General features: G+C 54.9%; 1 protein-coding gene across 5 annotated transcripts in view; it reads right to left on the bottom strand.

The window, feature by feature from the left end:
• Positions 1 to 13,546, bottom strand: part of PDE2A (phosphodiesterase 2A) — a 93,656-nt gene that overhangs the window by 58,127 nt on the left and 21,983 nt on the right. For all 5 annotated transcript variants that reach the window (XM_020902739.2, XM_020902740.2, XM_070473295.1 and 2 more), the window contains one exon: positions 8,353 to 8,428. In XM_020902739.2, coding sequence (XP_020758398.2) covers positions 8,353 to 8,428 — 76 coding nt within the window. The remainder of the gene's footprint in view (positions 1 to 8,352; positions 8,429 to 13,546) is intronic.

Raw genomic sequence — 13,546 nt, 5'->3', positions numbered from 1 at the left:
TAGGCTCAACAGAACTCAGTTATCACAAAGGGACTGGTGGGAAAGGGACTCTGCAGAGAAGTCCCCGGGGGCTTCCTGGAGGAGGTGTGCAGTGCTTCACAGGAAGAGAAACTAGGTTCCAGGACAGCCTCCTAACTACATGACAGAGGTTTGCCCCTGGGACTTATATACAGTTGCAAGTGTCTGTGTGTCCATGTGTGCATGGGTGTGCACCCCAGTCATAGAGTCCTAGGCTCTGGTCTGTGTCCCATGGGCAGTTGTCTGCCCAAGGTAGGGGTCAGCCAGGCAGCGGAGAAGAGGGCAAAGGAAAAGAAAGGAGAACAGCTCAGACCTGAGGAGAGAAGCCTGTCGGGTTAGCCATGACACAGGCAGTCCTGAAACCCTAGATGCCTGACGCCAAGACTGTGCCTCCATGACCTGGGCTCCACTGTAGCCTACTGTGCAACCTCGGACAGGACCCTCCCCTCTCTGAGCTACAGTCCTCACCTGAGGAATAAAAGGGGCGGACCTGATGATCTCCTAGGGCCCAAGTCTAACAGTCTTCTGGAGAGACTGACATATAAAGATGGCCAGAGACAGAAATTTATAGGGATGGGGAGAGAGAGCCCAGGGAGTAGAGGAGAGCGAGGGGTGCGGCAGCAGGAAGATGAGGGAGGAGAACCCCAGGGCGGGCACCTGTGGGTCGGGCAGCTGGGGAGGGATTCCCTGCTGGGGACCCTAGCCTCACGGCCAAGACAGGCTGTGGTAGACCATGTAGCCTCGTAGATGACAGCGAGCAATTATCACCACCCCACCTGCCTCCTGGCCTGTGGGAGGAGAAAAATGGCGGGTGACAGACAAAGGCCCTCTCCCCCGACCCAAGTCCGGCCTGTACTTTCAGGCCCTGCTGTGCTGTGTGATAGGTCTGGGTCCCAGCCTCTGTCACTGAATCTGTGAACACACCAGGCTGGGTCTTGGCTGGCGGTACTGGTGGGCTCTGAGGGACCCAGCCAGGGCAGGCTGGAGGTTCTTTCCCCACCTCTGGTGTGGGTGCTGAGACTGTGCACAACCCAAGAGGCAACGAGCTGCTGGACCAATGAGCTGGCCTTGTGCTGGGCTGGTGGCCTGAGCCCCCATCAGTCATTAGCCCTTCAGGCCCCTAGCCTGGGACCTCCCTTCCTTAAGTCCTTCTCACAGCCACCTCCAGGGCACAGACAGGGCCCTCCCTCCTTAGCCTGTCCTCAAGGGGTGCTGATGGGTCCCTAACCAATGCCCACACTGCCCCTCTAGCTGCTTGGCCTCTGCCCCAGTCGGAGGCCCTTTGTACTTGAGCCTCACAGGCAGAGCTTCGTGCATTCCCATGTCTGTGTCCAGGAAGTGTTCATGTCCTGTTTTCCCCCTCAGGCCGGGGCTGCCAGGGAAGGAGGGGGTGGGGGTGAACAGGCCTCTCCTTCCTCCACTGTGGACATTTCTCCCACAGGCTTTAGGGATTGGGAGGAAAGGGCACTCCTCTCTCTGCCATAGTCTGAAATGATTAGGGACAGAGGGATGAAGGAAATGACCCCTTACCCTGCAAGCTTAGGGAGTGGTGGATCTCACATGGGCAGGTACACCAGTTCTGCTGGTACAGGAGAAACGGTCTGTGCAACCCAGGCTGAGAGGGTCTCCTTCCCCACGAACTGCCAACCCCGCCCCTCTTCCACTCCCTCCCTGGGGGTGGGGGCCACCCCTGGCCCCAAGCTGTCTCCATTGCTTCTTGCTATGTTTTTAATAACTGAACATCAACATTAACGAAGCAGGTGGTTGCAGCTCTTCCCAGAAACCCCATTTAGAATCATTGAATCATCAAATCCTAGAATCTTAGAATCACAGAAAGTCTGCCTCTTCGGCTCCTAGAGTCTCAGCATCTTAAAGTCACAGAATGTCAGAACCACACAGCCAGGCATCCACACAGCCCTGGCTGGGAGCTGAGAGCCATGAAAAGCTGGATCCCCACAAACTGACAATGCTGGATGCTCCTGAGAGCTCATCTCACCCAACTTCCTTTTTTTATGGGTGAGAAAATGTAGCCTAAAAAGTGGTGCTATGCAAGATCATCGGACAGTAGGAGCCAAGCAATGCCCAATCCTGAGATTTTAAAATGGGACTTCAACATCTGGTCTTTCAGAAATGGTGCAACTTTTACATTAGGAAATACAGATATTCAAGTTGGAGTAATGCTGTTCTTTTAGCTTTGCTCACACCTCCTGCCTCCCAGCCCCCAGCACCCCCCCTCCCATCCTCCCACCCCCGCTTCCTGCCCTGCCCCTACTGGGTCCTAAAGCGGGCACCTCTTCTCTCTGACCCCTCACCCTCGGTTCTTGAAACTCCCTCACCATCTCCTCTCCCCAAAATGGGTGAAGTTCAAGGGGTCAAGTCCCTCAAGGTGAGGGTCAGGAAAAGCAAAATGCCTGCTGAAGGAAACCACCAGTCAGAGAGCAGGCTTCCCAGCGGAGGTGCCAGGCTTCCCAGCGGAGGTGCCCTGAAGGAGAGGCCAGAAGGTCCTAGACCATCCCCTACCCCACCCTGGGGCGGGTGTCTGGCCACACCAGAGCAGTAGCTTCAAGGGAGCGGGATCCAAAGGGATGGGAAGCAGTGAAGGCATACAGTTGATATTAGAACTATCACGGATGTATGCTTAGCATTTTCATAAATTTACATTCTAACTCATTTTCGAATGTACTCATATATTTTTGAATTTGAATTTTATTAAATGTTACATTTTACAGATTGTTTTAATTTTTGAATGTTGAATACTCTTTGCCCAGGGCAGATCCCAGGTCCCCACACTACAGACAAGGATGTGACAACCCCCAGCGGAATCTAGGTCTCCTGGTCTCAGTTTAGCCTCAAACCTCCTAACCTGGGAAGCCATCCTGAGACCTTCTGCTCCATAGAGGGCCCTGACGCAGGCCCAGGCATGTGCTCTCAAACCCTGTCTTCCCTCTCGGCCACCCAGACCCCATGGTGGCTCTCTCTCTTCTCCTAGAGCTGACCAGCTTCCTCCTCCCCTTCTGCCCCTCTGTCCCCTCCCCTCCAACTCAGGCTTTTCCTTGTTCAGCTTCATCATCCCACATCTGAAGGAACTGCCCCAGCCTCCCACCTCACCCCTTCTATGAGCTCCCCAGCCCTGGCCCAGGGAACTTTGGAACATGCAGGTCTGAGCAGTCACTGTCCTGCTTTCAACTCTTCTCCTAGTGCCTAGGTCCCTCTGGAGAAAGTCCAAATTCCTTGACATGGCATAAAAGTCCTGCACAATTTGGCCCCTGCCAGCCTCACCAGCCTCATCTCCTGATGCTTCAGCAGCACCCGTCCCCCCAGCCATCCCATCACTCAGCCACTCAGTCCAGCACCCAGCTCCACAGAACGCTTCCCTCCCTCTGTCTGTCACCAGCAAGCCTTCACATTCGCGATTCTCTCCTTCTCCCTATCCAGAACTTTCTCCTGGCTCATCCCTCAGCTCCCACTTTAGATATACTTCCTCCTGGAAGCTCCCCAACTTGCCTTCCCTGCAACTTTGGGCTGAATTAGGGGCCCCTGCCCTGTTCCCACCATGGCCCCCAAGTTTCTTTCCAGAGTTGCCCTCCCCACACAATCTATCAGCATTCATCTTTGTCTGTGCCCCTCCATCACCCCATCACCTGACCACCATTGGCCCTGGTACCTGGGTCTGTTCACCTGCCAAGAGGCAGATGCCTTGTTGCTCAGACTTAGGGCAATGTGTGGCTGAAGTTTAAGGTCTACACTGTGTTCTCTCTACCTACCATCTCTGTTGGGCACATAGTAGGTGCTCATAAAGGCCTGGCAGTACACAGTTGTGGCATGGACAGGGAGGGCTGGGATAGTCAGAGGAAGTGAGAGTCCCTGGGCTGGGCTGGGGACTTCCTGGAGGAAGCATCTGGGACAACACTCCACGTGTCAGCCCTAAGACAGCAATTGAGGACAGGCCACACAGGAAGTCACCAGCCCAGCCTTAGGACCATCAGAGCAAACCATCAAAGTGAGGCCAGAGTCTGCAATCAGCCAGATTCAGTGACCAGAGCTCAGGACAAGGCCACTGGAAGAAGGGGATGGTGGCGCATTCAGGGAAGACTTCCTGGAGGAGAGAATACTTCCGGCTGGTTCAGGGCAAGGGAGAAGGTGGAGATGAAGCAAACTGGAGACAGAGATGTGAAAGAGAAAGCTCTGTTCCGTCTTGTCCTTTATCCCTTAGAGGAAAGGGAGGTGGGAGTCAGATGGGCAGGAAGACAGACAGAAGGCCAAGGCGGCATGGTGATAACATCAATGCTGACCCATGGCCAGGGCGGGTATGGATAGCTGGGGCTGGCAGGGAGCAGGTCCCCAGCTGTGGTTGGGAAACGTTTCCTGTCTCCTTGCCAGGGGGGTCATTAATAATCATTTACCCGCCACAGGCAGCCCGGAGGCCAGCCAGGGAGCAGCATGGTGCTGGGGCCAGAGCCCAGCCTGGCAGCCAGAGAGCTGTATTCTAGGACCAGCTATGCCACCTTGCTGTGAAACCTGCACAAGTCACCTGACTTCTCTTGGTCTCTGGCAACACTGGGCAAAGGAAGGTCTTAAGAGGAGGCTCCCTAAAGAGCTCCCCACTCTAGGCCTCAGTTTCTCTAGATGGCAGCGGGGCTGCCAACCCTACAGGGGATTGGGACCTCTGATAATCAGTATGAACATCTGGACTATGCTAAGCCCAGGTCAGGACACATGGGAAGGGCAGATCCCGCCCAGCCTCTGAAGAGCTCATGTTCTAGTGGGAGCCAGACCCCAATACCATGGGATGCCTGCCTGTAGCACATCAAGTGCACATCAGGCTGCAGGAAAACACAGAAAGAGGGCCATCTGCCCAGGGCTGGAGGGGCTGACAGTGTGGATGGGCCACAAAGACAGGGTTCCTTAGACACAGAAAGTAGGAACCCCATGAGGCCTGTTTGGTCACTGCTATACGCCCAGCACTTAACACTGTGCCTGCCTGTGGCCTAGCAGGTACTCAATAAATGCTTTCAGACAATGGAATGAGCTCATCTGTTAAAGGAGACATTTGTGAAAGGAGCTTGGAATCTGGAAAGAGCTGCTTAAAGCTGATGATGAAGATAATGACAATGATGATTCTGGCCAAAGACAATCGGGATGGGCCAGACGTGAAAACTTGAGAAGGGAGGAGGCCCAGAGATGGCTACCTGAAGTCAGACAGTATTGCTTGGGAATGTTCAACAGCCTTCAAGATCCCTCTCTTCCAATTGGACCAGAATCTTCCTCAACCTCAGGCTATATTTCTCTACATCCCCTCCAGGGCTCAGCTCAAGCTCACTCCCTTCAGAGAACCTTCTGGAATGTGGTGTTGAGGCAGTGGCCCTGAGCCCCTTCCCCTAACTGACTCTGATGGTCTCTGTGGCTCCCAACCACTAGGAGTCCTGTCTTTTCGTGTTCTCGAGTCCCTTTTGTAAAGCTGCCCACTAAGGTTTCCCCATAGCTTTCTCTGGAGAGTGTGACCTGGATCCTCCTACTGGGTCCATCAAACGAGAAGGTCCCAAAAGGTGTGATCAGGTCTCCTTTTTTAGATTAAAGCCCTGGACAGACAGAAACTATCCCCCCATCAGATGTGGGATCAATATGAGTGGAGACTGGTTGAGGTCTTGGTTGTCTCCCAGCTCAGGAAGCCTCTCCGGGCACCACACAGAGAAGGGAAGAGGACCAGCCAGCCTACAGAAGAGGCAACAGGGCTGCTCAGCACCCCGGAGATGACGTGAGCAGGAAGGGCACTGGGCCATGCTTGGGACTAAGACCTCACGGTTGGCAAACCCGCCCAACTCCAAGCCCAGCCCCAGCTGCTCTTATGTCAAGAAGGCGCCATCGGGGATACCACCCAGGCCTCAGTACCTGTGCCTGAACCCCCACCCTCTGCAGAGCACTGTGAGCTGGTAGTGAAACACAGTGACCCCGAGACACGTGCATCCTCTCTCCACCCCTTCCAATCCCGGCCCCAAACACGAGACAGGCTAAGAGGAAAAGAACAAAGGTTCCCAGACCTCGACATCACCCGCCGCCCGCCTGTCCAGCGCCTGCTCGACCGGAAACCCAAGACAAAGGCCTTGGTGAAAGCGAGGAGGATGAAGGGCAAAGGGTAAAGGCAGCCTGGCTTGGGCATCTCTGGGGACCTAACTGGGAGGAAAGCAAGGACAGGATGGCGGTCAAGCCCTCCTCACACACACACATTTTAGGGAAACCTGCTGTATTCTGCCCACTTGAACATCACACACCGTGTTCTTCACCCCAAACACCTTATACACACACTCCCTCACCCGCTGCAGCACCCTCCACAGGCCTCCACACTGCCTCGCCCCCACACATACCCTTGCTCCCTGGACACCCTTCATACATAAACAGCTCATAGGGAGAAAAGATCACATAATCCACATCACACGGAAAAGTCATCCAGCTCACACACCCACGCTTCACACCACACTCGCTCAACCTCCCACACGCACCTCTCACACCCTATACTCACCTCTCCAAGCACACACACATCCAATTAAATTCAATACACACACACCACCAGACACAGACACACCCTGCATAAATAATGTGCATACATAATGTCACATCAAAATATCACATGTTTATGGGCACACACAGCTCCTTAGCACAGACAGTCCTGCCTGCACTCTGCCTCCTCCCCACATACACTTGTGTGTGCACATACACACATACACTTAGTCAACAAGTCTTTGCCTTGGACCCCTGGGCCCTGGCCATTGCACTCTTTCCTACCCAGAGTTGTACCAAAAGCCATCACATAGACATATAACACTCAAACACCAACACACATGTCCCCATATATTTCCTGACCAACTCCAGGATGTAACTTGGTGACTCGAAGTCAGTCACCTTGGCTGCAAACACACTCACAGAGACCCTCTCTCCACCCCCTTCAAGTAAGACATCCAGTAAAACCTTTCACTGGGGCCCAGCAGTGGCTTTTCCTGATTACATACAACAGTTTATAACATATATACACACAGTCCCCTGTGTAAGTGGCCCCTACAACTACTCCACCCCATGAAGACAGGCACACACCATGTACACATAAGTTCCCCACACATGCAACAGTCATATGAACAGCTACCACTCCACACGCACAACTCAGCCTCCCCAGCTGCACGTGCCATTCAATGCCATATCCTCATCGTTCATGTGAACCCCAGTGCCCCACTGCATGATCCCCACCCGCCTTAGATCCCTGGGCACCGCCCAAGGGCTGCGTGCTCCATGTTTAGCCCCTTCTACCAGCACCCACACCATGACAACAAGGGGAGTGGTGGAGGCTCTGGGGACACTGGCCTGGCATTCTGAGCCAGTCCTCTCACCACCCAAAATCAGAGGCTGACATAAGGGGGACGATGACCACATGGAAAGGCCCTAGAACAAAGATAGAAACCTGGAGAAATTGGAGGAGTGATGGGCAGACTGAGAGAGGTGGGCACATGGGCAAGAGAGACCAAACAGGAGAGAAACAGAGGGGCAGAGAGAGAGAGAGGATGCCCAGAAAGACTCAGAGAAGCCAGAAAAGAAACCAGAGAATAAATTGGAGCCAACATACCCAGAGAGAAACAAGAGGAGAGGGTGAGACAAGCCAGAAAAGACTAAGATCTCTTATAGAGGAGGGAGGAGGGGAAAGCAGGAACAGAGTGGGAGGGGGATCCTGCAGAGAAGGAGAGAAACCGAGATGGAAAGGGCATTTAGACTCAGGGGTGGGGTCTCGTGTGAGGACTGAGCAGATGTTTGAGTAGGAACCTGGATGGGGCACAGATGAGGCTGTGGAGTAGGGGCTCAGGGGCGTGAGGTGAGGCTCCAGCTCTGAGGTGGGGTCCTTGCTGAGAGTTGGGATTCAGGTGTTCTGGGTGTATCTGGAATCTGAAAATATATTGGGGGGTTCAGGGATATGGGCAGGGGTCCTCTACTATTATGGGAATCAGGGGGTTCCAGGCTCCAGCACAATTTTTGGGTGTGCCAGGGGGTCCCACTGTGGATTGGGAATTCAGTGCTTGGGGTGGAGTCCCAGATCTGAAACCGGCTCAGAGTCAGGCATGAGGTTTTGAACTGTGAACTGGGCATTCAAGGTCTCTGGGTATGGGCTGCAGTTCCAGCACAGAAGTGGGACTCAAACTGGGGCGGGGGGTGGGGGTGGGGGTTTCATCACCCTAGGAGGGTTGAGGAGCAGGGTGGACCATGGGGCCGGCGACAGCACGCTCAGCGGAGGACCGGGCCGGGAGCTCACCCAGCACCCGGTTCCCCTCGAGCCCAGAGCGGGCCCCCGCTCCCTACCTGCAGGCTGTCGGCGCATGGCTGCGGCGGCGGCGGCGGCGGCTCGTCCGGCTTGAGGAAGACCTGCTGGCCCCGCCTGAAGAATTGGACAACAGCGATGAGGATGTGGTGCAGCACCAGGACCATGCTCGCAGCCGCCCGCCCGCCCGCCGGCCCGGCCGCTGCGCTCGGTCGGCGCGTCCGCGACAGCTTCGCCGGGTCCGAGCGAGTGTCCGCCCCGGCCCCGCCCCGAACCGCCCACTTCCCGCCCCTCGACCGCCGGGCCCCGCCCCGAACCGCCCACGTCCCCGCCCCTCGACCGCCCCGGCCCCGCCCATCTCCGCGCATCCGTGGACAGCACTTCTCAGCCTGTCCGATCTTCGGACCCCCATCAGAACCCCCCACCAGCTGTCACTTCCCTTATCTCTCCGCTCTCAAGATTTCTCCGGCTGGTCCGCTACTGGGATCCCCCGCCAGGTAGCCGGCTTTCCGCCTTCGCTCCCTTCTCCTGCTCCTCCTCCACTCCACTACCTCTCAGGAGTCTGAGCCCCTTTCCTGTCTGATCACATCCTCTCCCCCTCCACTTACTTATAAAGTCCTGGAGCCGGGCCACAGCCCGAAGGCAGAGAGACCAGTGCAGTGAGGGAGTGGAGGGCGGTCCGCTAGGGGAGATAGAAGGGAAGGGACCACTGGCACGACACACGGGATCCTGGGTTTGCTCTTCTTCCAGGAAAAAGAGGGGAATGAGGGGAAATTTTAAAGGTCGCTCGGAGTCGGACAGGCTCTGGGAGCAGTAGCAAATCTGGGAGGGAGACACGTGCGCACCGACACGCTAGCGCACGGATGGGCGCACCATTCCTGAATCGAGGGTAGGCTCACTGGGCCCCCAGCACTGGGCAGGTAGGTCTGCGCGGGTGTTCCCGCAAGTCGGAGAGGGTGCAGGCCCCAGGGCCCCACAGTCCACGGTTCCGCGGTGGGACTTGCGAACTCAGAGCTCAGTTCTCCGCAGAGCGGCCTCTGTGCTCAGGCGCCTGCGGCAGCCGTGACGCTCCTGCGCCCTCTGCTGTCCCATCGCGGCGGCGCGGCCCGGCCCGATTTGCCATCTGCGCGGGCTGTTGTTTGTGTGGGGAGGGCGGGGGTTCGAGGGGGAAGGGGTCACCTGGGACAACTCCCTGCCTGGACCTACCCCCTTCCTAGCCTCCGCTTGGCACGAGGACGGCTGAGGCGGTGGGACGTGTCTGGACTGGAGGGTGTCTTGGGTCTCTCTTCGCCTTTGCCAGCTAGCTGCTTAACTGCATGACCTTGGTCAGATCCCCTCCCCAGTTGGTTTCTGGGCTTCAGTTTTCCCATCTCTTTCACAACACTGCCAGGAAAATCAACCCCACAATGGTGGGCAGGCAGCCAGAGTCCCCTGACAGCCCTTGCTGTGGTCTGACCTGAATCCTTCCCACTGCACTGCAGTCCCCTCTTTCTGCAACTCTCCCCTTATCCCCCACCCTCCTGGCCCCTCTTGGAGGGTGACTCAGTGAACCCCCAGCTTCCCAGCTCCCCACCTTACTGGGCTGATTCATCTGGGTCCTTTCTCCCTGGGGAGTGATTTCCTCAAGGTTGAGTCATTGAACCCAGTCCTGGACACAGTCCAGGCACCAGGCACACAGGCTGGGCAGAGCCCCGGCTGTGCCACCAGCTCAGGGGGAGCCACCTCTCTTTCTGTGGCCCAGCTCTGGATATGCCTCTTCCCCTGCTCACACACCTTCAGTGACTCCCTGCTGGCAGCACAGTAAAGCCCAAACCCTCAGCCTGACATGGCAGACCCTCTATAACTTAGACCCAACTTGTTGTTTCGGCTTTGACCCTCTCACCACCATTCCTTAAATTTATGCTGCCCTCTCTATTCAGCTGGGTGACTGACTCATTCTTACCTTCAGGCCTTCACTCAACCACCCCAACCCCAATGCCCTCTGGGCCTGCTTATCTTTCAGGGGCCAGTTGGATGCCCACCTCCTCCAGTAGGCCTTCCCTGGATGTTACCTTAGTCCTCTGGGTCCCCCTTCTTTCATCTTTCCTAGGAGTCATGTCTAGGGGCACAGGAAGGGATGGGGAACTCCTTTGTCATAAAGTAATCCAGGCCAAGTCAGTGTTTTTTACTGCATCTTCAGACTGGGGGCAACTTGTCCTACTTATTAATGCTGTAGAAAATATTACATGGGCTAAGATGTGCAAAGGTTCTGACCAAAAAGAGAAGTCCTCCCTTCTCTTTTTTTGGCCTCAGCTTCTTGCTCTGTTAAGGGGGTGACCAATGTAAGGGCTATTATAAGTACTGAGTCTGAAACCAGTACACAAGTCTCTTGATAAATCCTGAGCATCTATTATCAACTCAAGCCTGGGCTCCAGACAGTGCAGGTAGGACAAGGTATCCAAGAGACATCTGTTACAGCCACAGGCCAGAGCTATTTGTTCTTCAGGAGAGGCTATCTCAGTCTCTAAAGAAAAGGGCCAACCCTGGCCTTGCACAGCCAGCATCTCTTGGGCTTTAACATTTGCTGAGTACTTACTCTGTGCCTCATAGTTTGTCTTCTCAACAGTACTAGAAGGCAGGACCCATTATTAGTCACATTTAACAGATAAGGAAAACTGAGGCACAGAGAGACTAAGTAACTTGCCCACAGTCACAGAGTTAATAAGTAGTAGAGCCAAAAGTCAAACCTAATCCATCTGGCTCCAATCTGTGCTTTATATTCATGCTGTCTCTTAAGGAAAGGCATGAGAGAAAATCTAATTTTCCCAGCTCTCCTATTGTCCCCAAGAATGCAGTCAGGGTCTTATACTCCCAGGCCCTGAGCCCTATGCCCACCTCTGCCACGAGGAAGTTCAGTTTTAGGGGTGCCAAACCCAGACCTGCAGCCACCTCTTTTCATCTCCCCACATTAAAGGTCACACTAAGCTGTCCAGGGCCCAGCTACTTCAGACTGGGTATTTTAGGACAAGGTTTCTCAGCTGAGAGCCTGTCAGTCTGAGTACTGGGCCTCTCAAACTCAGGACCTGTCCAAGAACCAGCCTGTCTCTGTTCCTAATAATGACCCCTCTCTGGACGCTGCACTTCCTCACTTGGGTCTGAAGAGCAGACTTTCCTACTTGCCATCTCTCCATTTCAGTGATGCCAGCAGACCCTCAATAGACCCCAAATCTGCTCCCATCCCCCATGACCATGTGTCCGGCTTCCAGGAGCCCATCTGTGCCCCTGACATACATCTATCCTCTGGTTGCTGAGTGTGGTCAGACTCCTGGAAGTCCCAGGTTCAAGCTGAGCCCTGTCCAAAGTGCTGGGTGGCCTCAGGCAGGGCTCTGGCCCTGTGAAGTTTGGCCTGGTTCTCTCTGAGGACTCGGGCAGTTCAGGTGGAGGAAGGCAGTGTCCAGGGAGGCCTAGCCAGCAGAAGGCAGCCCTCTGGGGCAGGCAGGCCTGCCCGGTCATGCTAGGCCCAAGGACTGTGAGCAAGGGCCAGATCCCAACATGGGGGCTTCTCAGGAGGCAGTGTGCGAGGCTGTTTTTCTGTGACTGGAGGTGGAGCCCATGGACTTAAAGGGAGCTCCACCACCCCAGGGGCCCTGCCAGGGTACAATCTGAGAGGCATCTTGGAGGAACTGACATCCCTGCGGGTTGTGCATCCAGCTGGAGCCCGCCCTCAGTGCTTCAGCCCAGAGAGGGCACACCCTGGTGAGCCACCCTTGGTCAGCCCTGGTGTGTGCACACAGTGTGTGCGTGCACACAGGCTGTGAGCATGATGTGGGTGAGGGCAGAAGAGGCAGAGTACAGGTTTGTAACTTTGTATCTGTATCTCTCATGTGCAGTGCTTCCATGGTAGAGCCGAACTCCTGTATGTGTACAGAGATGTGTATCTACAGAAACATGCATATATGTGTGTGCAGACAGGTATGTGTGCACAGGTATGAGTGTCTATGAACACATGCAAGTATATGTGTACAGTTGTGTGTGTGCACAAGTGTCCATATATGGCCTATGGGCCATTCATGTATAAATGTATGTGCAAATGTGTGAGTCTGTGTGTACTCAAATTCACACTTAACAGAGGTGCTGCTCATGTCCACTAGCCCAGGTCAGCTGTGGGTGTTCACAGGCACTGGCCCCAGATATAGGGTGACCCCTACGGAGAAAGGATCTGGCCACAGGCAGGTACTGTGGACAGTGTGGATCTGGGTTCAGAGTGGGCAGGGCCAGCTCCCAGAGCCCCCACAGCAGCTCTGAGTGGGAAAGAACACAGGCTGAGTGAACTCAGGCTCAAGGGACAAGGGGTTGGGGGGGCTGGTCAACCACAGGTCTCATCCATCCCCATGTTATTTGCATACACATTTGTCTTCTCTGCAGCAGATGGCCAGCTCCATAACCTTAGAGGGGGAAGGAAGCCTGGAGGATTCTAGTCTAGACTAGTCCAGGACCTGCCAACTCACATATGGGCTGAAGTCCAGGGGACTCAGGCCTTGGCACATCTCGGTGTCTGCCCCCTATTTTCTACAAACCCCAAGAGTCTTCTGCCACACAAAGGTGTCCCAGGAGACACACAATCATCTATACAATTACTATCTTTTTATAGATACGCATACACACACCCATCACTCCTACACACACACACACACACACTCCTATACACAGACTCATCCCTTTACACATGCTCACATGGCTCTAGCACATGGAATACTAATGGGCACAGCTGCCCTAGTGCCTCCTTTGGGGACCACTGTGTCTTCTTCTCTCCGATGTCCACATCTGCTGGAGTGATCTTTTCATCCCTCAAGTCTGACTCTTTCTCGCCCACACGCACGTGGCTCCTCACTGCCCACTGGATAAAGTTGGAGTTCTGGTCCTGGCCTCATCCTCCTTAACCCCACCTCCAAACCATCCTTTCATTCTCCACCCACACTCTGTCTTCTGACCACACCCCTCTCCACTCACCAATCCTCCAACCAGCACCTCTGTACTTTTGCCAGGCACTATGCTGTCAGCTCCAGGGGACAGGGCTCTCTTTCTGTTTTGCTTATTGCTGTGGCTCCACACCTAGAATAAGGCTTGACCCAGAGGAATTGCTCAAAAAGACAGCTGTGGACTGTAGGAATCAGTGGTAGAAACTTCCACCAAACTTCTGCCACTTTTGAAGGACTTGCCCAGGTGTATGTGTTTCCTTAAGTGCCTCTCCCACCA

The sequence above is a fragment of the Odocoileus virginianus genome, chromosome 10 (genome assembly GCF_023699985.2).
Source record: "Odocoileus virginianus isolate 20LAN1187 ecotype Illinois chromosome 10, Ovbor_1.2, whole genome shotgun sequence".
In the NCBI taxonomy this organism is placed as follows: Eukaryota; Metazoa; Chordata; class Mammalia; order Artiodactyla; family Cervidae; genus Odocoileus; species Odocoileus virginianus.
Note: the sequence above shows the minus strand (reverse complement) of the source record. Positions and strands in the feature narration are given on the sequence as shown.